The sequence below is a fragment of the Trypanosoma cruzi genome, genomic scaffold, assembly GCF_000209065.1.
Source record: "Trypanosoma cruzi strain CL Brener 1047053516775 genomic scaffold, whole genome shotgun sequence".
Lineage (NCBI taxonomy): Eukaryota > Euglenozoa > Kinetoplastea > Trypanosomatida > Trypanosomatidae > Trypanosoma > Trypanosoma cruzi.
Window position 1 is genome coordinate 12556 of NW_001849560.1, and position 24183 is coordinate 36738.

At 48.4% G+C, this 24183-nt stretch overlaps 12 protein-coding genes across 12 annotated transcripts, besides 34 other annotated features; all 12 read right to left on the reverse strand.

The window, feature by feature from the left end:
- Window positions 1-24183: a sequence feature (heterozygous, Esmeraldo-like haplotype).
- Window positions 65-102: a microsatellite.
- Window positions 233-258: a microsatellite.
- Window positions 359-410: a microsatellite.
- Window positions 455-540: a sequence feature (A-rich).
- Window positions 695-714: a microsatellite.
- Window positions 768-804: a microsatellite.
- Window positions 1048-1129: a microsatellite.
- Window positions 1314-1359: a sequence feature (T-rich).
- Tc00.1047053506857.10 (glycogen synthase kinase-3 alpha, putative) lies at window positions 1445-2905 on the reverse strand (the record flags this gene model as incomplete). Its single annotated transcript, XM_805948.1, has 1 exon — window positions 1445-2905. The coding sequence occupies one exon, from the start codon at window positions 2903-2905 to the stop codon at window positions 1445-1447; it is 1461 nt and encodes a 486-aa protein (XP_811041.1).
- Tc00.1047053506857.20 (pyrroline-5-carboxylate reductase, putative) lies at window positions 3516-4325 on the reverse strand (the record flags this gene model as incomplete). The annotated part of the gene is made up of 1 exon (XM_805949.1): window positions 3516-4325. The coding sequence occupies one exon, from the start codon at window positions 4323-4325 to the stop codon at window positions 3516-3518; it is 810 nt and encodes a 269-aa protein (XP_811042.1).
- Window positions 4604-4633: a sequence feature (AT_rich).
- Tc00.1047053506857.30 (hypothetical protein, conserved) lies at window positions 4759-6285 on the reverse strand (the record flags this gene model as incomplete). The annotated part of the gene is made up of 1 exon (XM_805950.1): window positions 4759-6285. One exon carries the CDS (start codon window positions 6283-6285, stop codon window positions 4759-4761), a length of 1527 nt encoding a protein of 508 aa, XP_811043.1.
- Window positions 6339-6384: a microsatellite.
- Tc00.1047053506857.40 (hypothetical protein, conserved) lies at window positions 6648-7811 on the reverse strand (the record flags this gene model as incomplete). The annotated part of the gene is made up of 1 exon (XM_805951.1): window positions 6648-7811. The coding sequence occupies one exon, from the start codon at window positions 7809-7811 to the stop codon at window positions 6648-6650; it is 1164 nt and encodes a 387-aa protein (XP_811044.1).
- Window positions 7994-8014: a microsatellite.
- Window positions 8260-8305: a microsatellite.
- Window positions 8365-8412: a sequence feature (A-rich).
- Tc00.1047053506857.50 (hypothetical protein, conserved) lies at window positions 8506-10623 on the reverse strand (the record flags this gene model as incomplete). Its single annotated transcript, XM_805952.1, has 1 exon — window positions 8506-10623. One exon carries the CDS (start codon window positions 10621-10623, stop codon window positions 8506-8508), a length of 2118 nt encoding a protein of 705 aa, XP_811045.1.
- Window positions 10650-10684: a microsatellite.
- Window positions 10685-10735: a microsatellite.
- Window positions 10880-10901: a sequence feature (AT_rich).
- Tc00.1047053506857.60 (hypothetical protein, conserved) lies at window positions 11133-12401 on the reverse strand (the record flags this gene model as incomplete). Its single annotated transcript, XM_805953.1, has 1 exon — window positions 11133-12401. The coding sequence occupies one exon, from the start codon at window positions 12399-12401 to the stop codon at window positions 11133-11135; it is 1269 nt and encodes a 422-aa protein (XP_811046.1).
- Tc00.1047053506857.70 (hypothetical protein, conserved) lies at window positions 12827-14866 on the reverse strand (the record flags this gene model as incomplete). The annotated part of the gene is made up of 1 exon (XM_805954.1): window positions 12827-14866. The coding sequence occupies one exon, from the start codon at window positions 14864-14866 to the stop codon at window positions 12827-12829; it is 2040 nt and encodes a 679-aa protein (XP_811047.1).
- Window positions 15241-15305: a sequence feature (T-rich).
- Tc00.1047053506857.80 (kinesin, putative) lies at window positions 15365-17800 on the reverse strand (the record flags this gene model as incomplete). The annotated part of the gene is made up of 1 exon (XM_805955.1): window positions 15365-17800. One exon carries the CDS (start codon window positions 17798-17800, stop codon window positions 15365-15367), a length of 2436 nt encoding a protein of 811 aa, XP_811048.1.
- Window positions 16648-16674: a microsatellite.
- Window positions 18059-18078: a microsatellite.
- Window positions 18440-18485: a microsatellite.
- Window positions 18514-18578: a sequence feature (GA-rich).
- Window positions 19064-19100: a microsatellite.
- On the reverse strand, window positions 19185-20498 carry Tc00.1047053506857.90 (proteasome regulatory ATPase subunit 1, putative; the record flags this gene model as incomplete). Its single annotated transcript, XM_805956.1, has 1 exon — window positions 19185-20498. The coding sequence occupies one exon, from the start codon at window positions 20496-20498 to the stop codon at window positions 19185-19187; it is 1314 nt and encodes a 437-aa protein (XP_811049.1).
- Window positions 20561-20610: a sequence feature (T-rich).
- Window positions 20729-20768: a microsatellite.
- Window positions 20832-20864: a microsatellite.
- Window positions 20915-20946: a microsatellite.
- Window positions 20978-21022: a microsatellite.
- Window positions 21054-21608, reverse strand: Tc00.1047053506857.100 (endoplasmatic reticulum retrieval protein, putative; the record flags this gene model as incomplete). The annotated part of the gene is made up of 1 exon (XM_805957.1): window positions 21054-21608. One exon carries the CDS (start codon window positions 21606-21608, stop codon window positions 21054-21056), a length of 555 nt encoding a protein of 184 aa, XP_811050.1.
- Window positions 21634-21667: a microsatellite.
- Window positions 21678-21708: a microsatellite.
- Window positions 22115-22150: a microsatellite.
- Window positions 22228-22261: a sequence feature (AT_rich).
- On the reverse strand, window positions 22430-23572 carry Tc00.1047053506857.110 (hypothetical protein, conserved; the record flags this gene model as incomplete). The annotated part of the gene is made up of 1 exon (XM_805958.1): window positions 22430-23572. One exon carries the CDS (start codon window positions 23570-23572, stop codon window positions 22430-22432), a length of 1143 nt encoding a protein of 380 aa, XP_811051.1.
- Window positions 23666-23740: a sequence feature (A-rich).
- Window positions 23931-23954: a microsatellite.
- Window positions 23965-24183, reverse strand: Tc00.1047053506857.120 (hypothetical protein, conserved; the record flags this gene model as incomplete). Its single annotated transcript, XM_805959.1, has 1 exon — window positions 23965-24183. A coding segment is annotated over one exon (219 nt), but the record flags the coding sequence as incomplete, so codon positions are not given.

Genomic DNA, 24183 nt, shown 5'->3' on the forward strand with positions numbered 1-24183 from the left:
CATACATACACAAGTATCCATGATTTTTAGGTGTTATTAATAAAAGAATGATTCTGAGCCAATAATATATATATATATGTAGATATATGTAGATATATATATGCGGGCAGAAGCGTGTATTCCTCCCCCGCCCAGTTACACCCATTCCCAACCCCGCTACATACACACAAACAACGGAGTTAAAATGACACCGCGATACATGAAGCAATCTGTTCGCAGTTCCCTACGGCGGCATACACACACACACACACACACACAGAGAGAGAGAGAGAGAAAAAAAAAAGAGAAGAAAAAGCAACACAAACACACAAACAAAGAACGCAAGCGATAGCAACACGTCAACAGCAAAAAATAAATAAATAATAATAATAAAATAGCAATAATAATAATAATTAATAATTAATATTAATTATTAATATTATTAAAGGAGATAAGCAAACTAAAGCATCAGGACAACAATAAAAAAAAAAAAGCACGTCAACAAGCAAGAAAAAAAAGAAAAAAAAAAGAAATGGGGGGAAAAAACCACTAAAAAAGAAAGCGACACTCCATGGAAACAATATTGCTGAAAGGTGCATAAAGGCAAAGAGGAAGCATGTGCGCATGGACCCTCCCCTCCCATCCCCATCCTCTCCGTTAGTTACACATATAAAGACACGATGCACAAATGCAGCGAGAAACAAACACAATTCTTAAAAAAAAAAAAAAAAAAAACCGCCTATCCCGCGTTTGCCTTTTTTTTTTTTTTTACTTTGAAGCGCAGCCATAAAAAAAAGGAAACAAACAACAAAAAAAAAAAAAAAAGGTCTCGTGTCAAAACCATTTTCCCCTTCTCCCATCCTCTCTCCCACAACATTCACCACGCCGTTTCGCCTCTCCCCTCTCTGTCCCGTTTTTCCATCCTCCCACACTCTGTGAGCCCTCGCATCATGCTGATTTGACCATCGGTCATATGGGCAACAGCACACAGAGTAATCCCCTTTTGTTCGTTCCCTGTAAGATGACGGACAGCGTGGATGCTCATGTCAGCAACGCCTCAGATTTTCATTTTCTTCTTTTTTTGTTTCTTTTTTTTCTTTTTTTCTTTTTTTTTTGCTTATTTTTTTTTTTTTTTTTTTTTTTTTTTTTTGACATCCTCTTCTTCTTAGTCCTCACCGCATTAGACCTGCGGTCCGGGGCCAAAGAAAAACTGTTGGAAAAAACAAAAGCCATGATCCCTGGTAACATATGCGCATTACACATCAAGTCCGTATTCTCGCCCACTCACTCCGGGCCCCCTCGCTTTTCGTGTAGCGGCCACTGCGACAACGTCTTTTTTCTTCTGTTTTTTGTTTTTTGTTTTTGTTTTTTTGTTTTTTTCCTACTCCATTCCATTCCATTCCAACCATTCACATTCACCTCTCTTTTTTCTTCCTCGTTTCGCTTTCGCTGTTTGTTTGTTTGTTTATTTTCGCCCCTCCTGTTCTTGACGCTTCTGTGGTGGCACCACTTTACCGCTGCCACCTGCACTCACATGCCGTCGTCTTGCGGAGGCCTCCGCGGAAGCCATGCGCTCCAGCAGCCAAGGCGGAAGCGCCTCCATCTCTTCGGCTGTCACCTCAAACATGCTGACAGGAAGCGGTGCCCCATTTGGAAGGGACGCATCCTCGGCGAAGATGTCATCAAAAAAAGAATGTTCCAAAACCTCCGCAGCGGACAGTCGCTCGGCCGGTGTATATCGCAGTAACTCTCCCACTAACGACACCGCGGCTGGTGGTGTGTTTGGCGGAAGCACATTTTGCCATTGAAGTGCCTTTATGCGAAGGGCGTGATAACGCTGCAGGTAATCACTGCTGGTGGCAGTATTCGCCGCCGACGTTGGTGTCACTTCAAGTCCGGCCCCGGTGGCGTGAAAAAGAGCCTCGGCGCCCTGTGGATTTAGTGCCAGAAGCTCCTGACGTGATGGAGCTCCAAGAACCTTAAATATCTCGGCCATTTGATCCACCGTGCTAGCTCCCTTAAACAGCACCTCACCGCAAAGCAGCTCAGCAAGCACGCAACCCGCCGCCCACATATCTACATGAAAGTGATAGTACAATGAACCGAGCAGCAACTCCGGAGCGCGGTAGTAGCGGGAGCAAATGTATGATACGTTCTTCTCTATCGGGCCATTCACGCCTTGAGGCTGCATCACCTTGGCGCTACCAAAATCACAAAGCTTCAATACTCCCGTTTCTGGGTCAATTAATAAGTTGCTAGGTTTGACATCACGATGACATATACCGCGCAAATGCAGAAACATTAAAGCCCGTGCAAGCTGAAACATAATAACTTTTACTAAAATAAATGGCATCCGCTGCTGTTTTTGCCGCAGATAAATATGGTGTAAATGGTGAATATCCAATGGCAGGTAATCCATCACAATATAAAGGTACTGCTCTCCATTGGGACCCGCTACAGTAAAATGATCCAACAGTCTCACAATACACGGATGATATGACACTGTGGTGGGAACTGACGCCAAATCCCCAAGTGGCGTAAACCCCACCTCCCCCGCGGAATTATTGGTGTTACTGGGATCGGTTTTTCCAGCTTCCTTGCCTGGGTCATCATGATTTCCTGTTCCAGCCTGCCCAGCGTGTGTGCCAGGACCGAGGTGATCACGCAAAAGCAAAAGCTCGCGGTGATGCAGACGACGATCGAAGAGAACCTTCTTTACAGCAACCATCTTCCCTGTTTCCCGCACTCTTGCCATCATGACAACACCAAAGGACCCCTGACCCAAGACATGCAGCGGCTCATATGTCGCTTGGCCACCCGCACTCTTGCTGCGGTCCGTACCGTCTGGTTGCGGTTGAGGCGTTGTGACAGGAGGTGTGAGTGGTGTGGCAGCCGTGGCCTTTAAATCCCCCGACAATTTCCTCATATTTCAAACCCACCCCTTTTTTCTTTCACTCCTTTTTTGTTGTTGTTGTTGCTCCTCCCTTTTCCTCTTCTATTTTGCTCCTTTTCCGCCGTGCCACGCCCACCCTTCACAAAAACTAAAAAAAAAAAAAAAACCTCTTTTTTCTCCCTCCCCTTCTTTTCTTTATCCCCCTTTTGCCGCACATGTATTAAAGTTGGGACAAATAGGGGAGAAACAGTGCTGGATGCAGTGGAAGTAAACAAAAGGCGTGAGTACAGGGCACACAGACACACAGACCGAATGGGAGCAGAACTCCACAACCGAGCGGAGTCCCAGTACATCACATATTCCCTTTTGGCTACCATAACGACCCATCATTTCATTGACCCCTAAACCCCTCTTTTTTTTTTCCTCCCCCTTTTTTCATGAAGACGGCGCCTTCACACCAGCCGTTTGGGCTCACGACTGTTTCACGCACCATCCCCTTTTTTCCTCAGACTCGTTCCTGGCGTCACCCAAAACCAATATGTATAAGAAATACATTTACTCCAATTGTAGGAAACAAAACAAACAAAAAAGAATTCCTCCAAAAGTAAACCCATCCAAGTCGTAAGACGATAATGAGAAATCCCTAGTTTAGATTGGCCTCCAGCACTTTGGAGCGATCAGCACATGCAATCATGGCCTCAATAACGGTGGAACGCAGACCTCCCTTTTCAAGCGACCGCACCGCCTCAATAGTCGTACCACCAGGTGAGCACACCATGTCTTTCAGCTGTGCTGGCGACATGTCACTGTCCTGTAGCATCTTCGCCGCACCCATCACCGCCTGCGCCGCAAACTCGTATGCCTGATCCCTGGGGAGTCCACCATGCACAGCCGCATCGCCCATCGCCTCCATAAACATAAACACATACGCGGGAGCAGAGCCGGCCACGGCAATTACCGCGTGAATCTGCGACTCCGCCACTTCCACCGCTTTCCCCAAAGTGCTGAACATTTTTAAAATCAGCGCCGTATCTTCGCGTGTCATCAGGGCGTTTGGTGTGACAGAAGTGAGACCGACACCCACACGCGTCGGAACATTCGGCATCACGCGCACGACCTTCCGTGCATGTCCCAATGCCTTTTCTATCGAGGAAATCTTGATGGCCGCCGCAACGGAAAGAATGATTTTGTCATCTGTGACGGCGTCCCGTATTTTCTCGACCACTGAACAAACGGCATACGGCTTAACACCAAGCATTACGACGTTCGACCTTCGGACAACATCCACCGCGTCCTTCCCAGCCTGAACCCCATACTGCTCACACAATCGTTTGAGGTTCGCGGCGGTTCGGTTAAAAACACAAATTTCCTCTGGCGGATACTCCTTACTCAAAACGAGTCCATTAAGGATGCACTCGCACATGTTGCCGCAACCAATAATTCCAATTTTCATTTTTCCCCCGCCACGTCTTTCCTCCAGTAATTAGAGATAAACCAAAATAATATATGAATGTAAATATTCTGAGTCGCTCTTTGCTTATAAATATGTGTAATTCTCTTAAATATTCGTTCAGCTAACAAAAAAAAGCGAAAAAAAAGTTTAAAAAAGTAGAAAAAGAAAAAGTTTGCAGTAAAAATTTCAAAAGTGGCCCTCCGCCCAGAAAAAAAAAAAAAAAGAATTCACCGCCATCAAATGTGGAAACGCCACAAGCTCCCACAAATACAGAAAAGATATTATTTAAAAAAAATAATAAAAAAAAAGATGCATTCCTTAAAGAATGCTAGCCATAGAGACATTTTTACAGAAGCACTCAAAGAAATTGTAGAACAAACAAAAAAAAAGAAGAGAGAGACATAAAAATGCGTTGAACGGGAAAAGGACACTTTTATCCTCCTACACCAACATTCCCTCCCAAGTTGGTCACATGTACTTTTGGTGCCCGTCGCGGTAGCAGCCGCAAGTACGACAAGGGATCAAGCGGGTCAGGCCTTGCAAGCGCGCTTTGAAAAACTTCCGTTCCCGTCTGCACCGTGTGGAAAGGTGGTGCCACTGTCGGGTCCTCCTTACACTTCCAAGTCACAGTACTGGAGAGGCCACCTTCTCCGGCTTGTGATCCACGGACGCCGTCAGAACCACCGCGGCGTCCACTTCGGACACCACCTGCCATCGCTCGGCTTAACCTTTCGAGTAGTCGTACGGCCTTGGCACGGTTTTGGTGCACCTCCTGCTTTGACTGCCGCAGGGCATTAACTGCACTGCCAAGGTCCGTGTGAATGAGGTGTTCACGCGTCATTCCAGTGAAGGCGTCCAAAATTTCATCGCCGTTGCGTGCCACCCCAACTTCCAGCTCGCCGTCGATTGGGAAACTCAAAAGAATATCTAGTGCGTCAGAACGCAATTCAAAAGCCGCCAACTCGTTACGAGTGAAGTCGTACAGCCACGTACTGAGCTCCTGCAGGATGCCTTCCTCAATGAGAAACGAGCGCAGCGCCTCGCGACGGCACTGTGAGATGACACTTTCACGGATGGCCACTCGATGCAGCGGAGGACGGCGCTCATTCATTTCCACCTCATCTTTCAGTCGTGCCTCACGCATGGTATTTACAACGCCCGCAGCAATTTTTCGAAAGACATCACGCTGTGCATCCGCCGTGAGCTTCTTCACCTTCGGTTCCGTGTGGACGCCCTTGACCCCTTGTCCGCCGGAATGTTTTGCTGCCGCCTCCTCCACTTGAAGCACCTCATCAAGGTCAGCAAAAGGTGCCGCACCCAAATCCTCGTCCCCAAGGGCAATAGGGTTTTCGCCACGGGGGCGCTTCCGTTTCTTTTTGGTAGCAGCTGCTCTTCTACCCTTTTCGTGAACACGATCATACCCGTCCTCAGTCGAGTCGTCATTTCTCTCACCACCATGGTGTTCGCTGTCCTTATCATCATCATCATCATCGACTCGACGACGCCTCTTCCTATCCCTCTTTTTGTCCTTACTTTTCTTTTCCTCTCGCTTGCTCTTCCTTTTCGTCTTGCTATGGTGTCGATGTCTTTTTCTTTCCTCCTTATTGCTCCGCCTTCTTAGTTTTTTCCACCGCTTGTACAAATCCCGCCCCAGCGCCCTCGCCTCCGTCTTGCTTTTAATACGCCTCAGCGCCTTGTCTGAAAGCTGCGCAACACTGCTGTCGTTCTCCCCACCTCCTGCTCCACCCGACTGGCTTTCGCCCTCAGCACCCTCATCATCGCCAGCGTCACCCACTTCGTCATCATTGCTCTCCCTGTCGCTGGTCGGCCCCAGGTCCAGATACACATCCTCCTCCCCTTCCATCTCTCCTCCACCATGCAAATCCGCGGTGTTCGGCGCGTCACCGAGATTGTCCGTTGAAAGTCCGAGCACAAGCTGGTCGTCACTATTGCTGCTCATTAGATACCGTCCGGCCCAACAACGCGAGTGGTACCTTATACTGCAAAGGACTGATTATTATTATTATTATTATTATTATTATTATTATTATTGTAATTAGAGAGAAATAAAGACAAAAGAGGGAAGAAGGAAAGAAATGAACTTTGGGTTCGGTGGGAGGGAAAAAAAATTTGTCTTCCCAAAGAGAGCCTCGGCTCAAATAACACGCCTCTCCATAGAAAATTCAGTTTGCTTCCCCTGCAAAGAGCAGCCACACACTCACACTCAATCTCTGGAAAGAAACACCACAAAGAAAGATGTCAATGTTCCCGGCTGCGTCTTCATTTGCAGTGATGAAGTGGAGCAGTGTGGTGTAAATCACCCTACAACTGAGCCACGCAAAGTACCTCCCCTCGTAGACATGCAGTCCGTTCTGTCGGCGGCGGCGGCGGCCAGCGTTGCTGCCGGTTCGATTCTGTCGGAAGCTCCGTGTGTTCGTTGTTTCCGTCACCCGCATTTTGTTCTGTAAGACGCCACTGCAACAGACTTGCCACGGGGGAGAGCCCGCTAGTTGCCACCGATACCATCTGTGTGTAGAGATAAAACAAACGTAGACTCCCCGCAAAGTGCGAGTTTAAATCTCTTACCATTAAATCCGATGACAAGGGCACCTGTGTGGACGCGGTACAGCCACTGCCGGCATTACTGGCAGTCATGGTCACCGTCGACCCAGCTCGCTGCCGTTTTGCAAAATGGTGGCGGTATGCAGCCTTCTTCTGCGGCGTCTCTGTATGCAAATAACGAAGAAACTCGGACTCCTGTTCCACTGCCAACACAAACGGGGAAAAGCTCTCTTCACGCGTAGATCGACGCCGTGTAGCCATGGCCACACCCTCGGACCCCCACTCCTCTATAATAATAAGCGCACACCGCCTCCGACGCTGGAGAGAGCCAATTAACCAATGAGAGAGTGGCACCGCGTGGCCAATGGCTCGTTCCAAGTGATAGAGGTAGCTGCCCTTTCCGCCGCACCCCTCCACGATGAAAAGCGGAACCGCCACTTCCCGTGATCCCACGCCGGAGGAGGCACCAACGGCCCCGTGATTGCAGTAAACAAAGAAATCGTTGATGTCAACGCAGTGCACCACCTCCAGGCGGTCCAGCGCGCCCAACAGCGCCTTGCGACGTGTCTCCATCACAGAGTCGCCTGCCACGGAAACAGAACTAATACACAGGGGAATAAGAGCACAGGGGTCCGGTGTTACCACAAACATCTCGAGGTACTCCATGAAGCGGCGCATTTGAAAGTTTCCGCTTCCAGGAACAAATACAAATGTGACGACGCCGCCGCAGCTAAGATGTTGTGCGGCAACACGATACGCCCACGTCGTCTTGCCGGTGCCTGGAGCTCCACCGACAACGAGGACATCACTCTGCCGCAAGCCGCCATCTGTCGCGTTATGAAGGATAGGTGGAAGCAGTCTGACAGGAGAAGCATTGAGACGCTGCACCACAGCCAGAGCACTTTCCCGACGCTGCTTCGACATTGTGCCTTATTGAGTGGTGGCGGCACGGACACACACACACACACTCGCTGGCACAAACACACAGAGAGACCCACGTAAAACAACGTCACAAAAAACAGCAAAAAATTAAAATGGAAGACTTTTGCAACATCACCTGCAGAGATACACACAGAAGCAAATAAAGAGAAGAAAGCCCCCCTCCCAAAAAAAAAAAAAAAAAAAAACAGCCAAATGTCGCCGCATGTGAGGCCTCACTAAATGAAGAATTGACATACGCAGACACATACACATGAATGTAGCGGAAGGAAGTGGAGTTGAAAGAAAAAAAACTTTAACCAGTGAAATACAACAAGCGATGAGGCATGGGCCCAGCAACTACGCGCTCACTCCACAATTCACCCCCCTCAAGCTCATCCCCTGAGTTTTTTTTTTCCCCCTCCTTTTTTTTCTCCCCTCCATTCATTTACATTTCCTTCCATCCTTCATCCTCCCTTCCTTCCTTCCTTCCTTCCTTCTCTCTCACTATTCTTCAATCCTCCTGTTATTTTTGATGTGTTTCTTGTCATTTCACACGCAAAAACAAAGAAGCAAAAATAAAAATAAAAAATAAAAAAATAAAAACTGCTCATTTTCTTTTACTCGTAGCGCTCACTCACTCCCTCACGCACAGACACACACAAACACGAAGAATATGCGCTCTGAAAACTATTGACTATCAAAAGCCAAGTCTCGAGACTGCATGAGAGTCCTCCAACTCAGCAAGGGTCAACAACGAAAAAATTTCACTTATTGCCGGTCGGTGGTTATTCCCCACGGCGGCTTCTTTCCGCTCCATTGCCATGGCGCATTTGGCAACTCCATCGTAGAAATCCTGCGCCAACAGGATAACATGCCGGACGTCTAACTTCCCAGCGATGCCGTTTGTAAACTTCAGAAGTTCATCGTGTGTCAGGTGCTGCTCGAGTATCTGCGGTGACAGGGCCTTCAGTAGTGCTGCTGTGACAAACAACTCAAACTGTGGCGTGTAGGGGCAAGTCAGAATGACATCCCACAATAGCATTGTGTCATCAATGGAAAATTCACGTTTAAAAAACATGAGTAACCAGCGAAAACAAAATGACATCTCCTCTGCACATTGCCGTACCAAATGATTGTAAAGCCGTGGTATAAAAAAACGAACAAGTACCTGCAACATTTCCAGCTGCTGTTTCATGCCTACTTTAACATCCTTCCGGAAGTTACCCTCGCAACGCTCAGATAGGAAACGGGAAAAACACATAAATGCTTCCTCCTCTGTCTCGGCCAAAATGGCAATAGGGGAGAGAACATCACTCATCCCTTGACAATAGCCCAAATCAAAATTTAACATCCCGTGTGTCATTAAAACGTTGTACAGCATGCGTTGCTTCACGCCATCAGCATCCACGTAGGCTTCATGAGACCGATCCGTGCGTATCACATCCTTTTCAATGGAGGTACGCATTTCACGAAAGGCAGAAAAGTGGCATTCTTGTTCTGGAAATATGCCCTTCCACTGCTCCTTAAGTCGCTCGTACATGCTCTTATAGACGTCACGTACAGACTGTCTCTGAGCCTCTGTAGACTCCAACACATCTGGGTAGATGTGAAGTGCAAAGCACCACACCTGCAACCGAATGTCCCTTTCTATTCCACCCGCATGGGCAATCGCCATTGCCTTGGCGTAACGGTTCCGGTCGATGCGACGTTCCTCTCCAATGAAACAGCTGTTCCACATCTCCGCTGTGAGTGGGGGTCCCATTGTACGGTTTCGTGGCTCAGGAATCTGAGGGGTTTGGTACTCCACTGGGATAAGTTCTTCCACAAACTCAAACGGCTCCTCCGTCCGCGAGTCTTCTGTATGCGTGGGGGAAGAGGAGACGGGGTAAGTGGACATGCTCTTTCCATAATTCTGTATCAAATGCCGGGAGCGCCGCAAACGCACCTCACCGATTTTCGTGGCGAGTGTGGCAAAAAGACGTGGAATACGGGATACATCACGGCGTTCATACAGCATCTGCTCCATGTCATCGGGCTGCGTGAGGCCTTCCAAGAAAGCCGGCACAGAATAGAAACCACCACGCTCTTGCCCATCAAATGAAGCTCGCTTCTCACTGTTGAGCCCACCGCCGCTACTTCTGGCCCTACTCACACTTCTGTAACCGTCATTGGCTCCCAATTCCGCATCGTCATTGGCGTACAAAAGGAACTCGTCCGCGGTAACGCTACTCTGCCGCAGGGGTGCGATGCCCCTTAAAGCGTCAAGGAACTTCGTGACGCCACCATTAAGGAAGATCAGCGGATGCCCCGTCGTGCCGTCAAGAAAAAACAATTCAATCACACGCGTTCCGTCTGGGAGAGAGCACCTCCGGATCTTCGCAATGTTCTTTACAGCCACACACATAATGTACCTCCACTCTAAGGACTCCACAGTAGAGGCAGTAGCGCCAGGGGAAACATCGGGTCTCGGCCGCAACGCATTGTGAGTGCAAAATTCAAAAAACGAATACGGTGCCCAAATTAAAAAATACTCTCCGCTCTCCTGCCGCTTGGATGGGGTAGGGACCTCGTTTCCTGTCATCTCTTCCGCGAATAGGAGGTTCAAAGACGGAGCGGAGTCTTTTGTGTCATTCTCATCTTCAACCACCTCACATTCAGTCTGCTCCTTCCGTATAAGTATTATTCGCCCCACGTGACCCACACCATTCCTCGCGCGGTTGCCTTTCACAGTGACACCGTCCTTCACAAGAAGAAAATGTTGCGGATCCGAGTGTTCAAGGAGATCAATCACCAACCATTTGGCAATAGGGCCCATGGCAATTAATAGGGGCTCCGTATAACTATATATATATATATATATATATATATATATATATTTGTTGTTGTTGTTGTTGTTTTGTTATTTTTGTTGATGTGGTTTTTATTGTCTTTACCCACTTCCCTTTTCTTCTTTCCACGTATTGGGCGTAACTTCCCGTCCCCTACTCGGGTGTCACTTTGACGCAGACCCCTTTATATTGCCAACACGGCACTTTCACGTAGCTGAGCCCGTCAATTTTGGGAAAAAAGAGAAAAAAAAAAATAATAATAATTCAAAAAAGCCTGGACATTCCGTCACCCCACACACAAACACACAGACACGAACAGACAAAAAACGTCGGCCAAACAGCACTTCCATTTAGGTCGATTTACCAACGCCGTGAGCCGTCTTTTTTTTGTTCTTATGGAAATGCATTATAAAAAGAGCATTGGGGCGGGCAAAAAACCTTATCCATTGCCACCACGGCCAGCAGGAAAAGAAAAAAAAAAAAAGTGTATCCTTCTCTACTCCGCGCGGTAAATAAGATGCACACCGAGTTCTGTCTCCACCGGCGCACTCACCATACCACAACCAAGCGAAAATGCCGCAGCGTCAAATTTATCTGTGTAAGTGCCGCTCTCCACCATGCCCAAATCCCCATCTCGTTTTGCAGAACCACACTCACTGTACTCACGGACCACCGCAGTAAATTCATCGAGTGACCACACCGATGTCTGGTCGCCATGACGTGCACGAATGGCCTCTGCCAATGTTAACGCATCCAATTTTGACCGCGTAATTTTATCGCCCTTGTTACGCGGAGCAAGAGAAACAGGACGACGCACATCCTTGTGCTTGATAAGCACCTGATACAGATGCCGCTTCACGGGCGGCGGTGGTGTCACGGGAAGAAGAGAGTCAGAAGCCGCAACCGTGCTGGGTTGCTTTGTAACATCCATCGCTGTCGCAGTCACCGCCAAAGAAGAAGAAGAAGAATGAGAAGGATAAGGGGTGGCAACCACAGCAGAAACACCATTTTCCCACTTTGCAACATTCACCTCGCGTTGATGGTTTTCCGTTCCCGCGACAAACGCCTCGTCCCCCTGCGTCTCATCCGCAGTTTTAGCCGCGATGGGAGTGCTCGAGCTGGCAACATCCCCTACATGGCGGCTCTTAACATCAACATTACCAGAACGCATATTCCCTGCCTTCTCCTCCACAACTGCTTTTTCCCCTCGCTCTTCCCGCAAACGTTTCGATGAGGGAGGTGGACCCCGAGAAAGTTTATACATGCGAGTACTGAAACCAAACTGAATGCAACTACCAATAGGAACGGGAAGAGGCCGTTTTTTTTCAATGCGGGAGCCATTCAGCTTGGTGCCGTTCGTTGAGCCCAAGTCCATCAATACAAAACACTGCTGATCACCGTGAAAAACCAAAACAGCATGAATGCTGCTGATCGAAGGATGTTCAAGAACGTAGTCACACACACGGCTTCGGCCAAACAAGTAAAAGGGAAATCGTTCGAGCCCAAACGATGGCAATGGGACCCCATCACGAGAGCATTGCAGATGACATGCGACGGCGGGTAGCCCAGCCCATGGCGGGCATTTGAAAAAAGGCGTTTGCGCGTTGAGCTTTCCCGGATCTGTAACGCCCCGGACATGAGGTGGCAGTGTCTTCGCCTCCTCCGACAGCTCCACGACTTTGGGTGCGGCCTTTTTGGCCACTTCAGCCGCCTTCTCGATGCTTGTCACCCGTGAGAGAAGACTGTTCGTGCAGGGAAGCGACATGCTTCATCCAGCACCCTCCAGACTTGGAAGCAAAGTAGGCCTTATTTTGCCTTCTTCCCTCTTCAACAATGCTCTGCCTCTCTGCTGCTGCACCTCCTCCTTCTTTGGTGTTCTCGACCACCACAATAACAAAAAAAAAAACCTTTCGCAACGTGCCTGTGCTCCACTGCCTCCTTCACTTTTCCAGCAGGAGCCACAGCCGCGTTGTGTCCAATGTGCGCGTAGGCAAAGGAGAAAAAGCAAAGGAAACACAACAAGAAGAAAAAAAAAAAACACAGAGAGAGAGAACGCCCACAGAAAAACACAGTAAAAAAAAGGCGGCGGAATGTTCTTTAAAACCTGCTGCAAAACCTTTTGCAAACATCACCGCCAGCATCATCAGCACTACATGTCCAATACAGCCGCCTCAAAACAAATCCGGGCCTTTAGACTGCGCTACTTCCATTCCACTTCCTCACACGCTCACGATGGGCCCAACAGCTGTTCTGCATCGGGTTCCATCCGCGGTACGGATCCGTTATTGATCGCATCAATTTTGGATGCATCGAAAAGGGATGCGCAGTCCGTCTGTGATTCATGAAAACCATCTCACCGCCACGGCCATAAAAATTCCAGCCGTTCGCCGTGTCATGTAGCCCTTTGGGTATTGGCCGTGGGTCTTTCTCAGCGTCCCCTCCGCGGAATGCGTTCGCCCGGTTAGCGTAAAGCGGCAACAGACGACGCCTGAGTTCATCGTCATGTTTCTCCGTATTCTGCACAATGGCAGACAATCGCCGTGATGTAAAACGACGTCTCGTAGAGACCTTGGGCACAGAAGAGGGTGTTATCGACGTTTTTTCCACCTCCTCACGCTGTTGCCTCAAATGCGCCAAAAACTCCGATGGTGGTGGAAGATCCTGGAATGTTTCTTTTGGAAAAGCAAAGGGAAAATAATATAAAGTGTAGTACCGTGACTCCAGTGAAATGGCACCATGCAGGTAGTAAAGAAGTGCTACAAGACGCCTTCGTACTTCTCGGTGCACCTCAAGCGTGCAGACGGGCGTTTTGGCAGCTGAAAGGGCGGGTGTTTGCCGAAGCAAATGCAGCGCCCTGTCCCATTGTCCCAACTGCACCAACGAGGGCCCCACTGTTACCATCATCAAATCCGTAACTGAAACGTCATCCCGTTGGCTAAATATTTGATCGAACAAAGAAACAGCCTGCTGCGGGTGGTGTAACGCGTCAATTTCCACCGTCACGGTTTCATTCTCCTGTTGGCGAGGGTCGGTGTGGGAACCGTGTGACTCCAGCCTGTCATCCGGTGCTGCGAGACGGAACTCCCTCATACTCCGTGGGAAAGAAGCAAAAAGGAGGTTTAACGTCGCCAACTGCAATGGTCGCACTTTTTCATTGCCTCTTACGGGCTTATCGGGAAAATACTGCGACACAAAAAGCGCCGTCGCCTCTTCCCATCGTTGCCGGCTTCCCAAAGAATTAAGAAGCCGTTGCAACTCATTTTCTGAAAGTGACAGTTCCTGTTGTTGTTTTTGTTGCTTTTGGCCCCTTTTTATCGAACCTGCAGCGTCATGGGTATTATCCCTCTCGTCATTATTACCCTGGCGTCGTTCCAATTCCCGCAAGCTTTGCAGAGCCATCTCCCACTGACCATCGTCAGCCATGGAGCACATCATGCATCTCAGCGCCTCTTTTGAAATTTGCCTCGCACGACGCGGTGTCTCCGGTGCCTCTTCCTGACCTTCGCTCAGTTCCTCTGAAACGAACAGAAAGGCTAATGTATGCGGATTGAGTGTTGTCATCGCGGTGGTTGTCTCGGGGTGTAATGCAGCAATGGCATGCTCCCAAGACCCACTTCGGGCGGCTGCCTCCGCTAAAATACTTGCTACACGCGCTCGATCGTGACGGCTCCCACCTGTACCCATGAAGTTTTCCACAACGTACTTTACCTCATCCAACATGCCGTGTTCCGCCAAAAGCGGCAACAGCGTTTCGCCCAAGTGCTGTTTTGTGAGTGGCGAAAAACAAAAGCGCCGCTCCCCCTGCAGCAAACACTCGTACCCTTCGCGTGGATAGCGGAGACGAGCATACGCCCACACAAGTGTGACCCAGAGTCCACTAGACCCAATCTCGCCCATATACGCCTTGTCCCGTAGCGCGTTCAGCGTGTGCAATGCATCCCCACGTCGCTGTGGTGCCGTCTCATTGGCAACACCGCGGATGACCCTTTGATAATCCTCCGCAGTGCGGCCAAGTCTCGCATAACCGGCATCGAGCACTTCAAGGGCACGGCCCCAGTCATGCGCATCAAGTGGCAAAACTAAGCGACGCTTAATGGCTTTTCTGGAGTGTGCCGTCAGCATCGCACGGCGCGTGCGATAGGGTGGGTGATCGGGCCGTGTCCAGAACTGTGTCGCGTAGTTGCCATGACGCGCAGCCTTCTGCAGCCCCTTCATCAACAGCACCTGCATGTGAAGATGAGAACAACAAAAAGCGCAACAAGGAAAAACAAAAGAGCAGGCAAAAAAAAAAAAAAAAACGCAAGTGCAATATCAATTCACACTCTCATATTAAACAAAATGGGATACCAAAATGCGTCACATATACACCTTCTCCAATAGAAACACGTGGGACACACACACGAATATATATATATTGATGTATATGTAATATATGCGGATAGTGAAAGCAATAACGATAAAAAGAAGCTGGCACTTGGTGGCATCACGGCAAAACAGACAGGCGGAGTTAAAACTTTGTGCTCACCCTTACAGCGACATCCCTGTCCCTACAAATTATAACGCAACCTCGTTAGAATCGCGTGTAGAGAAGTTTGCCCATGTCGTTTTGTTTTTGTTTTTGTTTTTTTGTTTCGTCTTTTTGTATGTTTGTGTCTGTGTGTTTTATTTTACAACTCCGCTCTCTACATTTCCCTCTCTGTCAATTCTTCGAGTCGGCGACCGTTGCCTTCAATTGTGGCCGTACGGCTTTGTGGGAATTTTGGACTGTAAAGCACGATCGATGGCTGCCTTGAAGGACATGGGCTCAAGGCCCGCCTTCGCCAACTTTGGTGCCAGCTTCGGTTGTTTTTCTACAAAGCGAAACAACTCCTCGCAAAGTGCATAGGACCGACGCAGCTCTTCAACAAACGCTGCGTTATTTGTGTGAAGACGCAAAGCAAGATTCTGCATACGCTTCAGTTTGCTGTCTATAATGACATCTCGCTGAGCATCTTTTGCAAGCAGCTGCTTCTGTAGCTCGTCAATACGTTTCAAGAGCACAGTATTATCTTCGCTATTGTCGTTTTTATTCCCACCGTTCCCAATAATTCCCTGTTGGTGCTCGTCTTGAGGTTTCCAATTCGGCGGTGTCAATTGTACGTCATTGTGTGACCCAAAAGAAGCAGGATTTTTTTCAAGCGATGTCTGTACAAAGGTTGTAAGCGTTTTAACGGCTGCGTCCACCTGTGCGCCACGAACAGTGGACGTGATTTCATCCCCATCCACCGCCTTGCCGCGTGACACGACGGACGCCACACTGAGCAGTCGCCAGAGGTAGGAATTCTGTAGCTTGTTCGCATCCCGCAACTCTGCCATCTCATCCTCAAGTTCATCAATCTTCCTCCGCAGCTCCCCCATCTCAACGCCGGCTTCATTCATTTCGCGATTGTGCCTTTCCTGAAGTTGGTGGTGGGCGTACTGGAGCTCCTGGTGCTCAATGTGAAGTTTTGTTAGCTGTTGCAGGTATTCATCTCCACGACCCTTCTCCAACAAATTCGACTGCGTCTTGGAAAGTTGTTCCTTCAGCAGATTCACCTCCTCCATGGCGGCGCAGTCGGCGCCTTCTTTGGCGTCAAGAAGTTTCCGCAACTCCTGACATGTCGTCTGAAGTTTTTTGTTGGCAGACGCATGCGCCGCGTTTTCCTCCTCCAGCTCTTTGCAGAAGTTGTCCAATTCATCCATGGAGGCCTGGATCGCACTCTTCTCATCCAGCGTTTCCTTCAACATTTGCTCTAAATCACGCACATCTGCACGCAGCTGTTGCTTCTCACCGTCATCAGCAAGGCCCATGGCGACGGCAGCGGTGACTTGTATGCCCGCCAGGGTCTTGTTCTCCGGGCCCAGCTGTCGCTCCAGAGCCTCTCGTGCCTCAGCCAGTTCCTGCTGAAGCACTCCGTTTTGCCGCGTGAGTTCTTCAATGATGACACGCTGCTGTTCCTTGGGCGTCGTCCGCAGGGCGTAAGGACCACCACCAGAAGCAGCAGCAACAGCAGCAGCAGGATCTGCAGCCCCGAGGTGACACAATTCTTCCAACTTCTCTTGAAGATGCTTGATACGCACGTTCTTGCTCCACAAGTAAATTGTTGTCGCCAGCATCATACGTTTGTGGCGCCGAATTTCCGCCTCCATCATTCGCAATTTTGTTTTGGAATCCGCCACCTCATTTACGGAGACTTTGTTTTTAATCGCTTTTGCGCGCGCCGCGAACTGCAACGTGCTACGCGACTCATCGACATGCTGCACTGCCGGCGTGATGCAGCAAAAGACAGCCGTCAAGGAATTTCCTCCAATCGCCGTCTTCAGCAGGTGTGTGAGACGCGAATCCCTGTACGGGACAAATGTTGGCGTCGCCCCGCTGCTGCCGTTCCCGCTACCCGACATTTCCGTCAGGCGACTGATGACAGTCGTGAGGATTGTAAGCGACTTGTTGATGTGGCCGCCTTCGACCATCCGCACCCCCGTTGAGCCCGTCTTTGCGACACGCTCCGACCCAGCGAGGTCGACCAAATTAAGCGCGGCAACAATCTTTCGTCTCATGCCGTCGCCGTTTTCCCCCTCCTCCTCGCTGCTCATGGAGAAGAAATCGCTGACGTCTTCAAGAGGAACGATTCTCTCCACAAGTATACGAACCACACAGTGTGAGCGACTTGACATTTCATTCATGGCAGTGGATGCAGACACTCGAGCAGCGGCATGCGTGTGGATCACCTGAACGCACTCCCGTGCACTCGCAACTTGTCGTTTGATGGCGTTGTGTACATAAACACCGTGTTCATTTTCTCGTATCGATAAGGGCGACGTTGCCGCACCTGGTGGAACCAAAAGATCTCGCAACTGTTCATTGTAGATCTCAACCATCGTCACATACACTGTCACACGCATAGAAGGATTTCGTTGTTGTTCCTGTTCAATATCTGAAAACAAATCACGCACTGCAAATGTGACAATTCCATCTGGGCTGCTGTAATCACCAAGAAACACTACCACCCAGCATGGTGTAGGATTTGCCGCTGCCTGTCTGACCATATGCAAGCACCGTTCCATTGTACCCCTTGACAACATTTGTAACGATACTGTTACGCACACTGCACTCATATAACGTCTGCGTTGTTGTGTCCGTGCCATAAACGTGGTCAAAAGTAAAGAGAGAATCCGGATTGCCCTTCTCTCGCAGTGTAGAGGCACTAATGTCCCAAGCGGACTTCATTTCCTGCAACTCCGCCCGCAGTGGGCGCACACGAATAAGAACATCGATAGAACTGCGTCTAGACTGACCACCGCCACTCATATGCAGTGTATTATAATATAGAGAAAGAAAAAAAAAAAAAAAAAGAGACTTATTTATGTATTCTTCCCTCTTTTTTTTTCACTAACTCCTGATGTTTATTATTATTATTATTATTTACCCCTCTTCTCTTCCCCCCTTTTCCTCAGCCAATAATTCTATTCTCCCTTGTCTTTCTTCGTATTTGAAGGAAGTAAAAAAGGGGTGACGCAGCCTCCGTTACTACGAGAGGTACACACGCACGTTCCCTCCCTCTTTCAATATATATATACACACAGATGTAACTAAAGCACGTGTGATGTCTATTCCGTGTGGCAGACTCAAAGCAATGAAACGTGTTGTTTGTTTGCTCTTTTTTTGTTCTTTTCTTTTCTCTTGGATGTGTGTGTGTGAAGTTGCAGCCGACCCCACCCACCCACCGCCACGCCGCACGCACTCCAAAACCTGCCATTTAACGTGAAAAGAAGAGGAAATGTGAGAAAAATATAAAAGAAAATAAAAGAAAAAAAAAAAGAAAAAAAAAAAGAGGAATGAGGCGACACAAGCAGCACACAGAAAGAAGAAAGAAAGCAAAAAGAAACAACAACAACAACAATAAAAGAAAAGAAAAAAGAGGGAGGAGGAGGACAGCACGACACTCACACGCAAAGTGAGAAGACGTGGCTTTCCAAACAGGGGAGGAGGGAGGCATCAAATATCGTTTCATCCGCTGAGTCAAATATATAAAAAAGGAAGACAAAAAAAAAAAAAGAAGCACACACACACAAACACGCATACTTCTTTCCCTCGCTCTCCTCATTGCTTGTCTCATTTGTATTTTGCTGTTTTTTGTTTGTTTTTTTCACACATCGAGGGAAGCAGAAGGCATGGCCCGCGTCAGTGAACAAAAAGAAGCAAAAAAAGAAAGAAAACAAATTTGGCACAAGCGGGCAGCAATGAGAAGATGACAACAACAAAAAAAGGAAAGAAGGAGGCAGTATACATACATACACACACGCACACACGCAGTGGGACAAAAATTGTTGTGATGCCGACACAACAATCCAAACAACAAAAGCTGAGATGCGTACGTACACACGTGTGGATGTAACCCACCTCTTAATTATATATATATATATATATATATATATATATATATATCCCTCTTCATCCTTTCCTCTTTTTCTCTCCCCCCTTTTTGCCCTCTCGTCCTCATTGATTTCTCATTCTCTTTCCAGTTTGGTCTCAGTTGTACACCATATACTTTGCCGTGGCGCTGAATTTGTGGTGCCCCTTGATCACCTTGTTGACAGCATCAAGGAAGTCCTTTTCGTTGATCGTCTTGCGGCGGGCTCGGATGGCAAACATGCCGGCTTCCGTGCACACCGACCGCAGGTCTGCGCCGGTGGCGTTTGGGCACAGACGCGCAATGAGCTCGAAGCGAATCGTCTTTTCACACGACAGGGATTTGGCGTGAATGCGCAGAATTTTTGTGCGCCCCTCGAGATCTGGCAGTCCAACCTCCAGGCGACGGTCCATGCGGCCTGGACGCGTGAGGGCGGGGTCGAGTGTGTCCGGGCGGTTTGTCGCCATGATGACTTTCACGTTGCCACGCGAATCAAATCCGTCCATCTGGTTTACCATTTCAAGCATCGTGCGTTGAATCTCGTCATCGCCGTCACCGCCACCACGCGCCCCACCCACGGCGTCTACCTCATCAAAAAAAATGATGGCCGCCTTCTTTGAGCGGGCCAGTTGAAAGATCTCACGGATCATGCGGGCACCTTCGCCAATGTAGCGCTGCACCAGCTCTGATCCTATGACACGAATGAACGTGGCGTCTGTGCGATTTGCAACGGCCTTTGCCAGTAGTGTCTTGCCTGTACCTGGTGGCCCATACAAGAGAACACCCTTTGGCGGATCAATACCAAGCTGCGTATACTTCTCTGGATGTGTAATCGGCAGTTCCACCACCTCTCGGATACGGTCAATCACATCCTTGACACCGCCTACATCGTTGTATGTGACATCTGGTTTCTCCTCCACCTGCATCATAGACACAGAGGGATCAATACGGGGTGGGAGTGGGATTTCAATGTGAATACTGGAGTACCCCAGCAACACACCGACCCGCATGGACTCTTCAATGTCCTCCGGAGCAACACGATTGCCGAGTTTCACAACATATTTGGCGGTGTCACGAATATTTACAATATACTTTGCATCTGCCTGTCCCTTGTTGAGAATACGGGAGCAGCGAGCAACGTGGAGAAAATTTTCTGAGCGCGTCACCTCCTGATCACTGTTGAGATCCCATTGCACAGGAGGTGCAAGACCAAGTTCATTGTCCTTCACACCAGCTAGCTTATTGACCTCCTCCCCCTTTGTTTTCACAAATTCCTCCAGCTCCTTCACTGGTGCATGATAAGGGCCAGAGCCGTAAAGTTTTAGCAGCGCAATATCGTCCTGGTCAAGGGGAATAATCTCCTTTTCCTCGTTGTCCTTATCCTTCACACGGACGGTGTTGGCCGTCTGACACGCACCCTTTTCTTTTGCCATTTCTTAACGCTCCTTGCGTACTCTCACAATCGCCCAACGCCAGTAAATTCCCTTCCAATTCCTTCTTTCCTTTTCTTTATGTGTTTCCTCTTTTTGTTTTTTGTTTTTTCTTCAACTGCAACACCACACACGGCGACAGTGGCAGTGACAGTGAGAGTACACATGTGTGTAATGTATTTTAAAGGAATCAAGTAGAAACAAAAAGGAGAAATATTTATTTATTTTAACAGTCATCACCATCATCATCATCATCAGCAGCAGCAACATCATTGCGCCTAACCGTAGGCCTTATTTGTAGTAAATGTATACATATTTTGTGTCCGTCATGTATTTTAATAATAATAATAATAATAATAATAATAATAAGGCATATAGCGCATATTTCATTTATTTTTGGAGACACAAAAACACAATAAAAAGAGAGAAGAAAGAAAGAAAGAAAGAAAGACGGAGAGATGAATGCATAAATACAAATATGCATAATAATAAAATAATAATAATAATAATAATAATAATAATAATAAAACCCTATCCATTTCCAGAATGCAGGTAAAATTATGTAGTGGCTTTTGCTACATATTTCGGTTTCCCTGCGTTCCATGGAACGTAGCGATGCTTCATCATGTGTTTAATGCGACTGCCCATTTGTGTCACTGTCAGTACAATAAAGTACAGAAGAAGAATCGGCCAAAAAACAGGAATGTCAAGAAAGTTAAAAAGAGTCAGGAAAAGACAAATGGATACAACACGAAACATGCTTTTCCACACCACAAACTCCTGAACACGTGGCACAAAAGGACGAAACTCTCCATCATTACCAGCGGCTGTTCGTGGAAGCGGAGAGTCCTCCGCGAACTCGTCCTCTGCAAGAGGCGTAACAAGCAGCAACAAAAGGTACAGTAAGTGAATGCCCATGCCGTACGTAATCACGTAAAAGCCCCCATGAAAAAACACACGAAGAATATAAAACATCAACAAAAAGCCAAACATGGCCCACCGCATTGCACGGTGTGGCACAGTCTTGTCGAGGTAACGTTGGTAGGTTAAGTGAGCCTTGCGCTTAAATTCATCCCAGGCCGAACCTTTTCCTGTGATGTCTCTCGGTGGCATTCTCCTTCACTACTATTCTGTTCTATTCTTTTTTTTCTTTTTTTTTTTTTTTTTTTTTTATACTCCTCCTTCGTTGTTGTTTTTATTTTTATTTTTATTTCCCCCACCCACCCACACACACACAAACTCTCTCTCTCTCTCTTCCTTTTTTATTCAATAATTTTGTCCCCTTTTCTACGGCTCAGGTTTTAATTGGTGCCTCCCAATCGTTTTGTTTTGTTTTCTGGTCTCCGCCACCCCTCCTCCCCCCCCCCAAAAAAAAAAAAAATTCCGCCTTTTTCCAGAAGCAATCGGTGGCTCCCTTTCTCTCTCTCTCTCTCTATATATATATGCCTGTAGAAACCAAAGAAAAAAAGAGTATGTGTCTATAAAGTCTTTCAAGTGCCTAATTACAAAAGGATAACACCGCCTTGTGAAAATAAAGCCGCGGACTATTCATGACGCATGCAGTGAGAACAGGGCAACACCAAAAGACAGGGTGTCACAAGGCGTCCACGCATAATTACAAAGAAAAAGGGAAAAAAAAAAAAAAAAAAAAAAAAGACATACATACATATACATTATAAGGAAGCCCGAACAGAATAAGAGGAAGCAATCCTATCCACATGTAAGCACTCACATAAATATATATATTTATATTAAAAAGAAAAAATGTGTACGCCTATGACTCCGGTATTACCAAGAAACCAAAAGAGAAACAAGACAGCATCCATCCCATTCACCAGGCCTTCTTTTATTTTTCTTTTCCGTAGTTCACCTATTAAACGCAGTGGTTATAAGCGCGTAAACAGCCAAGAAGAAAAAAAACAAAAAGCGTTCTCTCATTCATCCTCAAAGATGCGATCCACTTGCATTCGCTGCATGTCATACTTGTGGTCTGCGCCAACTCGGCCAGAGTTCTCTAATTCCTCCACCCATCCCGCCTTCGCGTTCGGGTGGGCGTCGCAGTATGGCAAGTACGGTTTAATATCCAGCACCGGTGTGCCGTGAAGAAGGTCATGGTCGGCAATGTGAACCTCCAGCCCCTGCACAGCAACGAGCCGCACGCATGAGATACCAATAAAGTTTGGCCGGTGCGGACTTCGCGTCGCAAAGACCCCACGCAGCTGGCTGTCCCGTGGTGGCACAAGCATCGTTTTGAATCCGGCTGAGTTTTCGGCGCCTTGTCGCCGTCGCCGCTGAGCTCCTCCTTGAAGGGCGTCCAAAACGCCCGGTCCGTTCGCATCTCCCGTTTCGTCTGCATCCGTGGCGTACGAGAATAAAAATAACACCCAAATGAACTCAAAACCACGCAGATCCCGCACGGCGTTCTCAAGACCAACCCGCAGCTTAATGACGGCGGTCTGCGGAGTGAAATTTGTCGTGTGCGGCTGTCGCGGGGCAGAGATGTGTGTCCGCATCAAACTGTGCACCACCCCCACACCGCAAATAAGGCGCGGCTGAAGTTTTTCCGGGCTCAGAACGATGCGCACTAACCGGTTGGCATGGAGAACAGCGCGCTGAAAGTCCGCCTCGTACGCTGACACGTTGTGCGTCGTCCGCTGCAGCCGCTGCTCGATGCACACTTCCACCTCCTCTGGCGTGGAAAGACGATCAAAGAAAAACACCTTCGTCGCAGAAACCGTGACGTGGTCCCGCGAGAAGTTCCCATCCGCTTGCAAGGAGAGTAACGCCGGGGGATCAAAAAGACGCGCGGTGATGCTGTTCGTTGATACCTCCGCTTGAACCACTTCCGCCGGCCAATACGGTAAAGCCGCGGGGCGCACCCAAACAATGTCACCAGGAAGAAAATAGTGCGGTCGCACGCCCAATCGCATTGGGCGGTTTCGCTCTGCTTGGTTTTTACTTTTGACAGTGCCGACAACACCATCGCCATCGTCATCTTCTGAAGAGCCCCGCCGTGGGATACGACCGCTTCCGGGCGAACGCGGGCCAACCGCGTCCTTTTGTTCCATGACAACCATGCAATGGGCCGTGATGAAACTAAAGATTCCTGTCTAAGTGTGTGGGCGGGAGAAAAGAAACTTCAAAGCCTCAGCAGCCGCCTGGAGCGGAGTAAACAATACAAAAAAAAAAAAAGAAAAAAAATGAGTAGTGCGGAGGGAGAGGGAAAAAAAAAAAAAGAAACAAAACGGCAATGTACACTTTTCTCTCCGCTGAAGTGTTGTTCTTGGGCCAGTGTGGAGAATGAGGAAACTCGCATTCCCCGGATCGGTGTCGCGACACAACCAAGCATGACCACACGGCCGTGGAAGCGCCGCGACCACTTCCACCCAACCACCCAGACTGAAGACGGCGTGCCCAGCCGTGTGTTGTCCGTCCTTTTTTTTTTTTTTTTTTTTTTTTGGAATGCCCCTCATATTTCCGTTTCATTCTTCCGCACAACTCCAAAAACAAGTGGCTGCGTGACGGGCCCCGTTCTTCCGTGCACCCATTCCCTGTTCCACTCCGTAGCATCCGGCATGGAATGTAATACCGTCATCTCCTTCTCCGTGTTTGCATCGTACAAGCCAACGGTGTAAGCAACGCCGGCCATCCAAGCCTCTCTTTCCGCCGCATCGGCAAAACGCTTAAT